This window comes from Neopelma chrysocephalum, unplaced genomic scaffold (genome assembly GCF_003984885.1).
Source record: "Neopelma chrysocephalum unplaced genomic scaffold, ASM398488v2 Primary Assembly neopelma1_24, whole genome shotgun sequence".
Lineage (NCBI taxonomy): Eukaryota > Metazoa > Chordata > Aves > Passeriformes > Pipridae > Neopelma > Neopelma chrysocephalum.
The window spans coordinates 8314194-8330645 of NW_020897693.1; the positions used below are offsets into that span (position 1 = coordinate 8314194).

General features: G+C 47.2%; 1 protein-coding gene across 1 annotated transcript in view; it reads right to left on the reverse strand.

The window, feature by feature from the left end:
- Positions 1–452: 452 nt before the first annotated feature.
- The window catches only part of CD81 (CD81 molecule), a 33948-nt gene continuing 17948 nt past the window's right edge, over positions 453–16452 (reverse strand). Inside the window, exons 3-8 of the mRNA XM_027702068.1 lie at positions 11798–11895; positions 8824–8898; positions 6024–6131; positions 4982–5077; positions 4573–4662; positions 453–3877 (exon numbers count right to left, since the gene is read on the reverse strand). Of these exons, the coding sequence (XP_027557869.1) occupies positions 3815–3877; positions 4573–4662; positions 4982–5077; positions 6024–6131; positions 8824–8898; positions 11798–11895 (530 nt within the window). The 3' untranslated portion in view covers positions 453–3814. The remainder of the gene's footprint in view (positions 3878–4572; positions 4663–4981; positions 5078–6023; positions 6132–8823; positions 8899–11797; positions 11896–16452) is intronic.

Sequence of the window (16452 nt, forward strand, 5' to 3'; positions counted from 1 at the left end):
AGGCTTTCCCCTGAAGGTGTGGAGAGGCAGGTGGGGGCAGCAACAGTGGCATTACCAGACCATCCACAAAAACCAGCCCAGCCCCCGGCCAGATGGCAGCAGAGGGCATTTGGGGACATTTTCAGTCACTTCAGGAGAAGCCCCTTGAGTGTGTGCAGTACTGCCACCTCCTCCCCCCTGAATTTCAGCACAGTTACTCTATTTTGCAATCCACATTAGCTCCCCCACAGCTGTGCCCCCCTTCCCTTGAGGGTGGGGCACAATTGCAGCAGCCACCACTGCTGGCAAGCAACCTTCTTGCCTTCCCTCAGCACTATTCTGATGCATCCCCAGCCTGCCTGCAGGTCCCCCCTCCCAGAGGCTGTAAAAACCCGTGCTGTTGAAGCCTGGTTCACAAAGCATCCTGGTGTTAAGGTTAACTGGTTGTAAAATTGCAGCAGTTCATCACACTATGCACACTATGAGAAATGTTTATTAAATTGATTTTCGTTTCATTTCTTAAAAAAAAAAAGGCAGAAAGAAGTTAAACACACTGCTTTGTGGCATGCTCCACAGTATGAAAAAATCCCAAGCATTCAGTTAAGCTGTCAGCGGCTCTGTTTGACCTTTCAATGTGGTCTTTGAACTCAGACCTGGACGGTTGACACTCCTCCACCAGCCTCTTTCCTCCTCCCTCCTTCAGCTCACAGCCATTTTCTCAGCTGTCACTAGCTCCAGGAGGGATGTTCCCATGGAGAAGGAGGGGTTTGTATTTACAGCCTGCAATTTAATCTCTTCTTTTTATTTTTTTTTTGGTTGTGGAGGGGAGCAGTACAGGGCACCATGTTGCACACAAATGCTAAGATATGCAGGAGAGGGGCTGAGGCAGAGCAGGGGTCCTACCTAGTGGTTTCCCCCCTTCACCTCAGCCAGCTTTGGGACTGACCAACTGGCAGAAGAGCCCTGTGGCTTTTGGATCCTGAATGCTTGCAATGGGGCAAGTCCTCAGCCCTTCACAGCTCCCTCTCTAGTTTGTGTTAACTCAGGTCCAGCTTCACAGGAGACCCAAGTGGGTAGTTTTTTCTGGCAGGGTTTCTCAGTTACTTCATCATTCTTAAGCATGACAGTTCCTCTCTGTCCCTGGGCTGACCCCTCCTGCTACAGCTGATGACCATTCCATCAAAGGGATTCAGCTGGTAACTCTAAAGAAAGCATTGCCCTCTCCTGCAAACATCCTTCTGTCTCCTCTCCCGTGACCTTCCCAGCTGCTAGCTGCTCCCCTCCTTCAGCACCTTTCCTGCAGCAGCCACAGGAACAGGAGGTGGCCCAGGAAGCTGCCTCTGGAGCTCTCCTCAGTGACAAGCCACCTCTGAAATGAGCCAGAGGGCAAACTGCAGTCCCTGCAGGACAGGGTCTTAGCAAACTTCCTGCTCTTCCTCCTAAAGCTCTCAGATTCTCTCTCCAAGTACCACTTTCTGCCAATTGCTCCTGCCTGGGACAACCCAAACCCCTAAAGGTACACTGTCCAAGGACACACCTGACCTGCATCGAGACCCAGTCTGTCTTCAAACAGAGCTCCAGCTGCATACACAGCATCAACTGAATACTGAACAATATCAAAAATATGGTATAAGGAAAGAAAACAGAACTGAAATGCGTAATGGCATATTTATACACATTTATCAACAGTCAACAAAAAAGGCGGCAAGTTACACATCCATTCTGTATGCTAACAATCTCGATGCACATAGATGTAAACACACATGCTCGGATGATGCGTATACATATAGCCACATAACAGAGTAGATGACCTGAAGGAGCTACGCTGGGGAGCAGGGGAAGGGGTTACCTACTGCAAAACCTCACCTCATTCTCGATGTGCACAACATGGACATTCAGGGCAGTGTTGCTTTAAGGCTATTTCTAAGGCTGAATCTTTTCTTGTCTGACCCCTCAATATGAAGATCTGTTGAAGCACTTCCTCCTCTTACCCAGCACAACTTGAGAGATAGATATATATATATATATATTTACCTATATACTTTTTAAAGGCCCTATATACTAAAAGGCAGGAATAGGAAAGGGGGGAGTCAAAGGGAGGAAAATCTTCTCAATGGATCAGTTTGCCCCAGTGCAGGAATTTTCTATGATGTAGTGGCAATGGCCATGGCAGCCATATGCAGTGAACAAGGTACTAGTTTAAAATGATCAGTGATCACGGGTCTCCCTCCCTATCAGATCTGAAGCTCTTTGTTGCAACAAAGGGGGAGAGTGAAACACTTTAAGAAACAGAAATATTCCTGAAGTGGAGAAAGTGATCACTAATTTAAACTCCTCCCCTTACCTGCTTCAAGGTGGCAAAAAGCTGAGAGATACTGTAATTTCCAGCTCAAGTGCCTGTACGGCTAAGGGAAAGGCTTTGCTTAAAAATATATATCTATAGAACTATACATATAGATCATCTTTTTAGTGACATTCTGATTTTATTACATAGCTCCTGGGTCACTCTCCCCCTCTATCTACATGGTAATGGAGTGGCATACAAAAGAAGCCACATACATCAAATTGATAACCAAAGTTACCAGATCACAAGAATGTGTTTCAACTGGTATGATCTAAAATCCTGAATTCCCTTGATTTTATAAGCTGATCTATTGTTGATATAACTGGAAGGTCTTAAAAATAAACTTTCATTTTTAAATCAGATTATGACAATTTCCCAGCAATATTACAGTGTGCGACAATGTGCCATAATTAAGGAAAATTTAATTGAACAAGACAGCGATGCAAAGATCAAATTTTAAGGATGTATGCATATGGTTGGCAACACCCAAGTGTCATCCTGCAGTACATAAAAGCAGTCTAAAGTCTGCTAAAAGATTTCTAAAGTCAAGAACTATTTTCTTAATGTTTTCTTCTTTTTCCAATATAATTTCTATGTGAGCATTAGTTTAACAGTGGAAAGTTGGTATAGAACTAGACTGTCCCCAAAACATATGTCTACAATGAAATATTGAAGGAGGTTAAAAAAGTAACTTAATTTTCAGTTTATATTTGAAAAACTGGGACGAAAATTCACCCTCTGACCTTTTAATGTAATGAATCAATGGAAATGAGCAAATTTATAAAGTTTAGCCCCAAGGGAAAAAAAAACCTATAAAACCAAAAACCATTTTTACACTTTATAGAGTAAAAAAATTGAAGCATGACCTCTGTTAAGGATTGACCTAACGATGCAAACAGGTTGGAGAGGAACAATGCACCCAAGTTTCCCCTGGGTTACATCGCACCCAGGCAACGGAGGCTGTTTCCTCTCCTCTCTCCCAGGCTTCAGGCAGTCAGCCAGGCTTCCCTGTGGACAGCCTGGAAATGCCAGGGAGTTGGGGTGATGGCTGGAAAAGATGAGTACAAATTAACAAAACCGCTAAAATCTGCTTCAGCATCCAATAAAAAAAGTCAGTAAAACCAAGGCAAAATTTTTCTGGTAACAGGCTGCAGCCTTCTCCTCTGCACATCTTCCACCATTCTGAGTTACTGGGGGTGGGGAAGGGGGAGAAAGGACTTGATCTCCTGCTACAGCAGCTTTCCCATCACACAAAACTGATGTGTAACTAACTCAGCCACAAAGATACGGGAAAGTTTTATTTATTAAACAAACAAAAAAAAAGTACTTCAAAATAAAAATGGTAAGTACTGTATGGTAATATTGGAAGCATTTATATACATAGTTTTCTTTGTCTGTTGTTGAAATGTCTCCTGGTCACTTGGTGGCACTTGGGGTCCCCTCTAGCGCCGTCTTCCCTGCTCCCCCCTTCCCCTCCCTGGCTCTCACGGCTCAGTAGACGGAGCTGTTCCTTATGCCACAGCACAGCACCATGCTCAGGATCATCTCGAAGATCTGTTGAGAGACACAATAGCACCAGTGAGGTGCCAACCAGTATGATGCAGGTCCCCCACTCCATCCCAAGGTCCCCCAATCCACTCTCATGCTAGAGGTAAGGGCAGAGATGCTACATCTTTGCTGCTGTTTTCATTAGGATTTGGCCAATTTGAGATAAGATTATGTTCTCCTGTCTCTCTCTGGCAGCAGCGGTGTTACATTACAAGCTTCCTGGCTGCCAACTGGACAGCAAATGCCTCGAGATTGCTCCAGCATTACAGCCCAGCCTTTGTACAGGCGCTGGGTTACCAGCCCATGCCACCCACCCCTCACTAGGGAGAAAACCCAACATGGCAAAACAAGCAAATCTTTTCCCACTGCAGACCCCAGTAACAGAACACAGCACCCTGTGAAACAAGTGGTTTTGAAGGCAGTGAGCAGGTTTCAATGGTGCTCTGCCCTTCTGGACGGGTTTGCAGGTGGCTCCTGCTCCACTGAGCTTGTCAGGTGCCTCCCCTAACAACTCGACTCCATGGAGGGATAACAAAGCCCTCAGTCTTGCCATGTTCCAGAGCAGCTGAGGTGCCCAGGGCTGGTGCTGCATGCTGAGCTGCAGGGGCATCTGGAGGAGAAGGATGGATCCAGCCCAGCTGGAAGAGGACCAGGGCACCCCGAGGTGGCTTTTCCCCGTCCCGCCATGCTGTCACGCTTACCATGATCACAGCGACCACGACAGCAGCGATACCGATCAGGTACAGCTTCCCAGAGAACAGTTCATCGATTTTTCTGTGGCAGTTTGAGTTCTGAAGCAGAGAACACACTGGTCAGATATCCTGCTTTCCCCTCACCTCCCCTCCACCACCCAGAAAGGCAGGTCAGCTTTCTCACTGTCCTGCTTATGTTCCTAGGTCCTGGCTCCAGGACTTCTGACCAGACTTCAACCCTCCACACCTGCCAGCCCCCTCAGCCAGGAACAGCAAATGACGAACCAATGGGAACATTCAACATCCTTCTACATCATCCCCAAATAAATCTCTACTCTTTATCTAATTCCCAAGAAGTCCCCAAATTTCCTTGGCAGCTGAGGTTTCTCATAGCAGCTGTGCTGACTGAAGAGCCTACCTCAAAAAAGCTTTTCAGGGAGTCCTTTCGGCAGAGGTCATCCCTCCACACGGGAGTGAAAGTTGCTGTTAAAGTATCGGAACCACAGCAGTCCAGCTACATGGAGAGAGGAAAAAAAACCCAACAAAACCCAGCATTAGCAGACAGCAAACACTCATGCAGTGCTCTCCCTACCCTTACACTTCCTTGAAGCCACCCAAGACTGAGGAGGCATCTTGGAAGGGGAAACAAGGGAGGACAATAAGTCACTAAATTAACCCTTTTTTCTTTCCATGCAATGCAGCTGCTTCCTACAGTAGTCCCAGACAGATCTGGCATGGCTATCCTGGAGAAGAGTGAATCCAGCTCTCTCCAGAGATTTTGTTTCCTGCTGAATGGAGCAAGTATCAGGATTAGTTACTCAGAGCTACATCCTTCTTCCACTGAATTTTTATTTAAATCAGGAGTGCTGAAGTAAATGAAAAGCAACTTAATTAGAGCCTGAGCCAGACTTCCCACCACAGTCTGAAGGCCAGAATATTGAAGAGAGTGCAACTCTGCTTCTTGAAACAGCAAACTTGACAGGCTAAGACCTGCATGTCTAAAGCATCACTTGCTTTAGACTCTGGTTTTCCCATTCATTTTCCTGACCTCCATTATTAATTCTCCTTCCTCCCATGTTCTCATTTACTCTGGCAGCAGGAAACTTCTATGGAGAAGAGATTTCTACATGAAACTCAGAAAGCAGGCAGCAAAATCCCAGTGCTATGAACATATTTGATCCAGTTCACTCAGTTCACTCCAGTTCTCTCATAAGCATTAAAATCCCAACATTGCCTTCGTTCCCTGCCCAAGACTTGTAGTTCAACTTATTGCCTCTGCCTCGGTGGGGAGGATCAGTCCACATACAGGGACAGTTGCTCCTGTCAACACCTACCCACAGACAAACCGCCCACAGAAGTTCACCAGCTGTGATCTGCAGCACACCCTCTCCATCAGTGCCAGCTCTGGCTGACTCCATGCAGCCTAAGCAGGACGTGCAGCAAGAGCAGCAACATCTCACCGTTTCATGGAAGGTCTTCACTACGGCTTTCGCGTTGTTCGCGTCCGGTTCTCCCATGAGCGCCTGTTGAAGCGCTTGATCGTAGAACTGCTTCACATCTTTGGCTATCTGGGAAAGACATAGGAAAAACTCTCTTTCAGCCAGAGAAAGAGGAGGAAACCCATCCAGCAGATGTGCCTGAAGGGGACAGATCCCATCTCATGAGACTCGCAGTAAGATGAGCAGTTTTAAAATACATTAGGACCCCCCCCCTTGTTTGCACAGACATGTGAAAAAAGGCCTGTCTTCCATAGGGCTCAAGCCCCTCCAGCTGTAGCATGTTAAGAACAGCAAATATTAAGAACTTCATCCACCAGCCAGCAGATTCCAGCCAACACTATCCAAGGGCTCCACAAGCTCTCTCTAGCAGATAAAGACAGCCAAGGCCTGGAGGGTGAACCACAAGATCTGAGATAGCCTTCACCCCATGTGAACGTGCTTCTGGGCTCAGGAATGCAGAAGAGGCTTGTTCTGAACCACACAACACATAGAGACAAAGCAGGCAGGCAACATGTTTGCCACTGAGGCTGCAGAGGCAGGACATGCTGGAAAAGTCATGAGGAGGTGGGGTGCGCAAGCACGGCCAGCTGTAGGTATGGGCACCTTGGCTTGCTGGTTTGGAGGGGATGGCAGGAATTTGGGAGAGATTGCACACTAAAACCTAATGAGGCAGCTCACTTGGGTCAGGCAGCTTAGGTGCATTTAGGTGGATGTCAAACTCTGGCTGTGTCCCTACCCCGAGCTGGGCATCCCTGTCCTGTAAGTGGTTATGTGAAAAGTTTCATCCATACTCTAACCCTGCCACTGGCTGGTGAACTGCAGCCACCCATGGGGGTCTGCTCCACAGTGCAAGAACCTCCTGATTATCAGGGATACTGGCCTTGTGATTTCTCCTTTAACGCCTTCCAATAATTTGGAAGAGACAGATGAAAGGAGGACGTGCAAGAGAAGGAAAAAAAACCCTATATGAGCAAGAAAGGGAAAACACTTTCTAGAACATCTGCTCTTGGCAGCACAGACTGGATTAGCACATGAAAAAAGAAACTGCAGCAAGAAGGAGCATGATTTCAATCAATTATCCCAGAGTTCCTTTGTCACTGCTCAAAAAAGTTTGCTTTGGAGGGCAGTGTTCTCCAATCAAACCATTTGATTCTGGTACATGAAAAAAGTATAAAAATAATCCTACTGATTCTAAAGCATCTCCAAGAAGGTAGGCTAAGGGAGACACTGCCTCCAGCTTTGTGGAAGAGTGTCCCTGCTGGAAGCAGCTCTTGATGTCTGGGATCATTCTGCACTTCCCTCCCAGCTTGCATTGCTCTCAGCCAAGGCAGGGAGAAGCAACCCACCTGCCTTGTGAGCAGAGACTTCAAAACAGCCCATTCATCATCAAGGCTGTAAAACCAGCTGATGCCAACAGGCTGCCACCCTTCATTTTAAACTGCAAAATTAATTTTAGGGGCTGAGGTCATCGCTCTTGTATTAGCAAATCCTAAATTTCTCAGCTTTATGCTCTAATATCCAAGCGCCTTCTCCCCAGGACAGAACACAACAGCCATGGGGTATCTCCTTACTCAGCCTTCACTTTTTTTGCTGTTGGTTGCAGTTGCACATCTTGGACTCTTCAGGATTCACAAACTAACATCTGCGGGAGGCACAGCCCCTCTGCAGAGGTTAATTAGTTCACTAAAGTTGCTAGGAAACAGCACCCTGCCTGCATAATAATATGTTTAGCCACAGAAGAGTTTATTCCAGTGAAGTCATGCTCTCTCCCGCTGAATGACTACACGGGTGTTCCCATTCAGGCCAAGCCCATCAGCCATGGACTAAATGCATGTGAAAGCTGAGCAGGCCACCACCTACTTACACAGCTGGCTTTCGTCTCTTAGTCAAGTAAACACATTTCCTACTCTGCCAAGAGAGTCTAACCTTGGCTTTGAGTACAAGCAGTCCCCTTCTCTCCTCCAAACCCTCGAGGCCCAATGATCAACACCCAGCCCGCTGCTTGCTGCAGTACAGCCATAGCTCCCATACACGGACAGTTTTGCACTTCGAGATGAAACTCTGCATGTCTGTGAGCACATGTGACCGTTATGAAAGGAAGGTGAGCAGAAACAGAAGGTGAAAAGCTGCAATTTTCAGTTCTACCCTTTAGTTCACCCCCTCCAACCAGAAAACCTCATCCGAGCGGTCCCTAGAAGGGAGCCTGGTACAGACAGAGGGTTTGTACCCCTTGTGCGTGCACAACTTATGGATCAGCAGCAAGCCCAGTCCTGGCAGACAAACAGCCCAAAGCAGGCTATATGATACTGCTGAACAGTAGGAAGCACCAAGCAATCCTGTTAATGCTGGCTCTCCCCGTACGGTATTCCCTCCCTTTGGCACTATGCGGCTGGGTTCACTCTTTGTTCCTTGGCACCTAGGATGTGCAGATGGCTTTTCTTCACGACTTCATGCATGAATCAACTCACTCTGTGACTGACAGTGTGGCAGCACGGAGGAGACCCAAGCGAGACAGGCTATTTTTATTCTAGACATTGCACTACATACCCTAAGGGGCAGCTGCTACTGTCAAGTGCTCACATTTAAAGTTCATCAGCCCGGCCAAGAGGAGTTAGGTGACCTGCCCAGGTCACATCACTAATCCAAGCCCCCATGACTCGGTTTGGGAGCAGCTTGTAAGCAAAACAGTTTGTGTCAGGATCTGCTGTGGTTCTGCCCAGGCCTCCCAGTCCCACAAACACAGGTATCAGAGTTGTCTTACCTGGTCTTTGTTGACAAAGCCCCAAATTCCAGCCGCAACTTCGCAGGCAAACAGGATCACCAGGCAAGTGAAGAACTGCAAAGACAAATCAAAAGAGGGGTCCTTAACATATCTGGCTACAGGCAAAAGCAGCAATTAGGTGGGTAGAGGTGTGGTTGTACTGACAGAGATCAGAGCAAGGTGTCATCTGACTTCAAACCATTTTATCTCTCATACACACACTTAGCCCAAACATGTTTTCCTGTAACTCATTGGATGCCACCCCATGTCCAGGCTTCCCACTGGATGGCTGACCAGGGGTTAGAAAGCCTTTCCCACAAAGGTATGGCAGGGATGAAGATGCCCTGAGCACCACAAGATATGTTGTTCCTCTGCATACACCTGCAGGACCCTCCAGACAATGTTCCTGCTCTGCCACAAGTGCTCCAAGGACAGGAATTGCCAGTGAGGGGTTAAAAGCACATTTCAGCTGCTGAGGAGCTGGGGATGTCAGGGTGTGATTTATGACCAGCTCTCCAGCATCCACAGCCCTGCAAGGCTACTGCAGTTTTTTGCATAAATACTAACACGGACATTTTCCCACAGTCCCACCCTGTTTGTACAATTCCAGCAGTCCTCCCTGCCACCCCCCCCAAAGACTCCCTCCATCTTTTTGTTCAGAACACATTGTGATGGTTGGTCTGTTAGACTAGGAATGGGAAGCTGTAAAGCTCATACATCGGAGTCAGGTGAGAAGGCACAGAGAGGCACGCTTCATATGCAGCCAACATCACCTCTGTGACAGTATCACTTAGTGGCTTCTTCCTGGGAAAAGCCCCAAAGCAGGAGAGGTGCCATGGAATTAAAGATGCAAAAGCCCCTGGCTCCTGGGCAGTCTCTGTTCCAGACACATTCAGGACGTTTTCTTCAACAACAGAGGAAACGGGAGTTTCCAGAATGATGCCATGACCTGGCTCTCATGTGCAAGAGCAAAGGGTTATCAGCAAAATGGAAACAAGACTATTAACCTGATAACAGGAAAGGACTTCCAACATCCTTGTCCAGTTCCTGAACAACCAACTCCTGTGTTAACATCTATCTATCCCTGATTCCGTAGGAATATCTTTGGGGGACTGGGTCCCACATCGCCCCAAGGACTCACATCACCCTAAATTGTGGGCATGATGCCACTCTAATTCTCTGGTTAAGCACAAGGGCTCATTCTTGCAGTGGTTACCCTCCAGTGAAGGATGGCTTGTTTATCCCAGATTTGCAGCCACAACTTCCTGCAGACTCAGTTCTTCTGCAAGTTGGCTGCAGAACACCAAGAGATGCAGCTTAATGCTATGGGAACACAGTGATGTTCCTGGCCAGGCAGCTGGATGTGTCCCAGCCCCTTCCCAGGGAGCAGAGCCTGCTCCATGCCAAGTGGCTCCCTCCTGCCTTCCTCGGGTCTTGTCGCTCAGCATCCATGATGCCTTTGACACAGGATTTTGATAGTGTGGAGCTTCCTGGTACTTTTCCCTTCTGCAATAAGCCCATAGTCACTCCATCAGCAAGCTGAAGGAGCAGGGAGTGTGGCTGCTTCCCTGCAACACCCTGAGGACGCTGCCTGGAAATGTCCTTGGAGCACGGTGGGAGCCTTGGCCAGCGGAAAGTGTCCTTACAAGGCATCTCCAGCCTTCTCTTAGCAAGCCAAGGTGTGAGCAAACACAGACAGCTCACAGCAGCTAGAGCTACTAATTTCAGCCAAAGCAGACGGTTTCCCTGTCGGGCCTCAGGTACGTTGTACCATCTGCCCTTCTAATCCTCTTTCCAACTTCAAGAGGGAGTGAGGGGTAATTCAGGGTCTGTAATCACTTGCATTAACAAAATAAATTAAAATCCAAAGCTGCCAGACCTTGCTACAACAAACCCCGTCAGATTTGTGTGCGGGCTCCTCCTATTCCCAGCAGCAGGGATAATGCCTACAAACTCCTACAGCAGCTCCCATCCACTGACGTTCAGAAGCGCTTTATAAACACTGGGGAGAAGCACCCCCTTCTAACTGGAAATCAGCAGCAACCAGAGGTGAAGTAATCTGCAAGAGCAAGGGAAAGCAGCTCCATTTCCCTCTGTCCCAGCTGAGTCCACACCCATGAGTCACTACACCACCACAAAGAATCCTCCAGCCCAATGAAGCCAAGCGCTAAAAAGTCATTCCAATTTAAAAAAAAATTTAAAAAAATTATGTTTTACCCCTCCAGTTTTATTTTTTATGCATCGAGTTTAAAGCTGAACCACATGTGAGAACTTGCTTTAAATAAATGGGTCTCCCTTGCCCTCAAGGCAAAGGCTTTTGGTGTGTCTATAGTTTATACAATTAAGTTCATCCCGTGCCAGGAATCTCAAGCTGCTGCCTCAAATCAAGGACACCTGTAGCACTTTAGTAATGGATTTTCCAGGACGTACCTAGATGTTCTTACTAACATATTGTGGGAAGCCTTTGCTGTTTCCTTGTCCAAACAAATAAAAATAGTAGATGATTCCCTAAAAGAACTGGAATTGCCACAGGCAGCCTTGAGAAGGAGTGAGAGGGGAAGCTGTAGAGGACACTAGGTAAGAAAGAGGGTTTAATGGGTGCTTGGTAAGACAGCCAGACCATGGGGGAGATAGAAGCAAGGGGAGGGTTCACATATAACAGAGGAAATGAGTCTCTAAGAGTCCTGCTGATCTCACCCCTTCTGCTATGCTGCTGGCTTCACCCTCTTCCCTGCAGCCAGGCACAAGCAAGAGCCTGCCAGCTCAGCTGGAGCTCCATGGGCTGGACAGAGATGCCCTTGGCCAAACAGCGCTGCCTTGCTCCTTGCAGAGGTCACCTAGTTCCCACCTCCATGCTCACATATCCTCCCAGTCCCGTTTGTCGGAAAAGACCCCAGCAAGGAAGGCACAGCCATGTGATGCCTGGCAGGGAGATCGTGGTGCCAAGTAGCTTCCAAAGCTTTGTGCCTCTTACCGTTCCCAGAAGACACTGAGACTCCTGAATAGCACCGTAGCATCCCAGGAACCCCACGAACATCATAACAGCTCCAACTGCGATCAGGATGTAGATTCCTGCAAGGGAAAGTGAGACACGTTACTGCAGAGCTCTGCACAGCAGCATCTTAGTGCCAGGCCAGACCTTCTGGCTGCCCAGGGCGGATAACTACAGGTGTGCAGGATTAAGGCCGAAGAGGTATGAGTAGAGGTGGCAGCAGACATAGTAGAACACAACGTACATGAGTTGGGTCTCAAAGTGTTTAAAGCTACTAACACCAAAACTCTAATAACTCCATCACCTCCCAAATCAGAGGAAACAGAGAGCTCAAGCAGTACTAAACAGAGGATGTATCAGGAAAGAGAAGGGCTTTACAGCGTCCTCAAAGCTGTAGCAGGGAGTTCCCCTGGCATGCTGTTTTAAATATTTAAGGAGAGATGAAAATGATTAGTTAGCATATCTTTTAAAATAAACAGTAAGGCATATGGTTTATTTATATTTAACATCATACAAATATTGATTTGGCTAACATTTTAAAGGCATGTGAACCACAAACTTAAGGGAACAGCACTGCTTAAGCATCTCATGTAATAAAATCTGACTTTTTTGTTATAGGTTCTTCAGCGAATATGACATTTTTTACTTGAACTTACTGAATTTGCATAGCCAACTTGCACTATAACTAGTTCAAAGCTTGAAATGAGGCATCGGGAGTGGTTCAAAAAACACAGGAATGGAAGTTTATTCATTCGGGAAACAAGAGCTGGCTCAAGGCTCAAGTCTGCTGCCATGAGTAATCACCATGGTCTCAGCAACCACGAGACCGAGACTGGTGAAGCCATAGTGATAACTCAGCCAAACACTCCCAGCTCAGTTAAATTTGACACAGCTTTCTCCTGGTGTATCCCTTATATTTAGTGCATTTTTGGCTAACTAATATTCTCAAGTATTGTGGTTCTACTACTCTCTAAGTGAATCCTACTTCTCATCCAAAAGCAATTTGATACATGTAAAAAATAACCAAATAATTACAAATGAGGCAAGACTGCAGTCATTTTTAAAGGACAGTGAGAAAAAAAAAAAGGTATCATGATGAGAATAAAAGAACATGGGACATCTCACAGGTAACAGCAAGACAGTGCTTGGGAGACACATTCCTTCAGTGAAATGTTTTCTTCTGCTAAGAGACAAAATGTTTAGTAGTTATTAATCAGTCTGTCAGCTCTCCTTTAGGAACAGCCCTAACATATAAACAGAGCTCAAGATTAAAATTGCTTGTACATGCTCGTCATGTTTAAGATTTTTCTTATCTCTGTAGCTTTTAAACAATCTTCTGATAATTAAAGTGCAAAGTCTAAAGGGCGTGCACTGAGAGCAGAGTCAAGTCAAGTAAACCATTCTCTAAAACACCAGATACATAATAATGGTCTTGACTTGTTTAAAATTCCCTTACGGATATGTCAAACTTGGGGGAGGGTAAACTTTGGCTCCCACTTCTTCCCTCTTTAAAACAAAAATCACCAGCACCCGAACAATGCAAGCACTGATGCAAGGGCCGACTCAGCGAGAGGCAGTGACGGATATGCCACCCCAGCACGTCTGGCGCTGGGACTCTCCGGACGGACGGTGTTTCTCACCGGCACCGCACTCGCGCTATATTTAGGTGCCGCAGGAGGGAGGAAGCCAGCTGCAAGGGAAGCACCGGCACAATGGAGCATGCTGACCCCGCAGGAAGCCCCTCTTCACAAAACTTGACGGCAGCTGTGGCCGGAGACACCAACATCCTTGCAGCAATGCTGCCAGCAAAAGGGGAAGGAGGCACGAGTTGCATCTCCTGATGTGAACTGAAGGGATTTCAACAGCACCCAGTAGCCACAAAAACCCAACAGGCAACTGGGTTGTTGAAGCTTCCCAAGTGGGGGTGAGACACCTCCTTACGTGAGGGTGCAAAAAGAAGGGAAAAGCAAGCACAAGAAACCTCCCAGGAGAGTTTCTTGGAAAGGACAGGCCAGCAGATAAAGTTTTGTGGTTTTATCGCAACGGCTGGAGATGACATGAGGTGGAGCGGCGGTGGCAGCTGGGCTGAGCTGTATGTGGGGTAGAGGGGCCCCAAAGGGGCTGAGGAGGCACGAAGGAATTCTGTAAAATGAAGGCTGTCTGCTGAACACCTGCCAAGGCCAAAAGAGACTGATGGAGATTGTCAGATGCTACATAACTGCTGTCTCACAAAGAAGAACAAATCAGTAGTGGTGTCTCAAAAAATAGTCTACTTATTGTCACCAGGATCTGCTAATGCCCAAGAACTAGCCCTCACCACACCAGCTTGTACCAGTGAAGCTGCTGATTTGGGTTTTCAACCCAAACCATGTCTGGTTTTTGCATTTTACAGCCCTGGGTGACTCAACTGGAGAGTCTTCATCACAAGTTGCTTTGGGAAAATGAACTTTGCTCACCCCTGAGTGCAGCAGTTTCTGACTTCTTCTCCCATTAGGACAGCAGAGAGAAGACAAAGCTGAGTTGGAGGCAAGTCATTTCCATGTCTGAGAAGTCACTACTCATGATAACCAGCCCAGTAGATGGGTAGCAAAGCAGACGCAGCATATCTGGAGACCAAGCAGCATGATGCTGGGACCCCATCGACCAGGTCACTCCCATGGATGGACAGAAGATTTTATTCTCAAATTCTTCAAAATAATCACTGAAGGCAACTTCCAGGTTGAACAAATATAGTCAGGAGATCACAGAGTCATAAAGTAGCCCAGGTTGTAAGGGACCTCAAAGGATCCTCAAAGGTCCACCTTTTGTGCGAACGGGAACCTAGTTGAGACTATGCAGCACCCTGCCCACTTAGATCTTGAAAACCTCTAGTGATAGGGACTCTATCACAGCTCTGGGGAGGTTGTTCCAGGGAATGATTGTTCTCACTGTAAAAAATATTTTTCTGATATAGAGATCACATAGAAGCCACTGGTGGCTAGGAAAGTCCTGCTCTGAAAACTAGGAAATGAAGGCCCAGTGAGAACCTCAACTGATGGAGGAGACCAAGAGGAAACATGGATATTTGCTGTTTTAGGAAAGTCTTCCAGTGGCCTCTGTACTTGCTTCTTGCTGGGGTTTCTGGCAGCTTCAAAAAACCAAAACCAAAACTGACCTGCTGAACTCCAACCCCAGACAGGCCATGCAGACCTTGAACTGTCCTGGCTTCCCGCTTCTCTTCCCGCTCACGCTTCACCAGCTCTACTGTCAAGCAAGGAAACAGCAAGAAGGAAAGCAGGGAAGGGAAGAAGATGTGCACCATGTGCAGCTTCCTGACCAGAGCCCAGCGGATGTGACTGGTGGGGTGGGAGCAGTAGGAATGTGCAGCCAGGCGGGGGAGAGGGCAGTGATGACTGGCCTGATCTCAGAAAACCACAAAAAAACCCTGGAAGGCTTTTGGAATAAAGGCCAGCTTCATTCCCAGGCACAAACAAGTGGCCGTTATGGAGTTGCCTTTTGTTACTGAGCACTACAGCCTCCTGGGATGCAGCAGAACAAGACTCTGCTCCAGAGTTTATTTAAAAACAAGCACAAAATATTTAATGCAACAACAGCATCTTGTACAATGAATGCTGGCGGTGTTTCTCCACAAAATGCTATGCTGAAGGCTGAGAAAGCAAATGAAGGCAACCAAAGTGCCCAGCCACATGCTTTGAATGGTGTTTGTTTTCCCACACCCATCCTTCCCCTCAAGGGATGGGGTTGATGGGGGATTCTCTGCCTCCCGACTGGGTGCCAGGAAGCTGGGGGGCTGTTTCAGAGCAATCACAGCCCAGACTGGAACGACCAAGCCCTTTTCCCAGAAAGCAGCCTGACACATCTTAGCTTTCATTCCTGGCACACAGGGCTGATGACGCATAGTGTGGTTTTGGGCTCCATGTCTGAGCAAGGCACCTGTCATCCCCATCATGAATGGCACATTATCCTCCTTAAAGTCAGAGGAGATTCCCCCCAACTCCACAAGCCTCCTCACTATGTAAGCACCAGAGACTGGTTAATTCCTGCTAGCCTGTCATGGATGAGGAACTCTTCACTAAAGTGGTATTTGCTCCTTTGGGGCTCCATCCAAACTGGCACAATTTGGCATAAGCAAGGCTCCATCTGCCTTTCACATGCCACTTCCCAGCTCATTTTTATCACAGCTTTCTCAGGGGTTTCAAAACAAGAAGCACTGTTTGCCATAAACAAAAAGTAAAATGAGAGGGGTATAAAATGCAAACTGCAGTGCCTACAGCCATACTGCTCCCTCACACATCATAATCCTGGAAACAGCTGGAGCTGAAGGAACAGGTACAGTGAGCAAATCACGTACAGGTATTCATGGTACAAATGCATCTCCACATCCTTAAGCAATGCTACAGTGTGATTTCTAGCCCTATGGCACGGTTCTCTGATAAGGCAGCAGCAGGCAAAATTGCTAAAGATGCCACATGTAATCAGGCACCCACCAAAATAAGCTGTGAGCCTCAGGATCTGTATCTCAGAGTTTGGGAAGTCAGAGGAGCATTCGCAGAGATGGGTGGGGTCAATACTGCCTGGAGTCCTCCTACTTCCTTTTGAGATGGAGCCTTAAAGCAAAAAGCTTTAGGAAAGAGGCC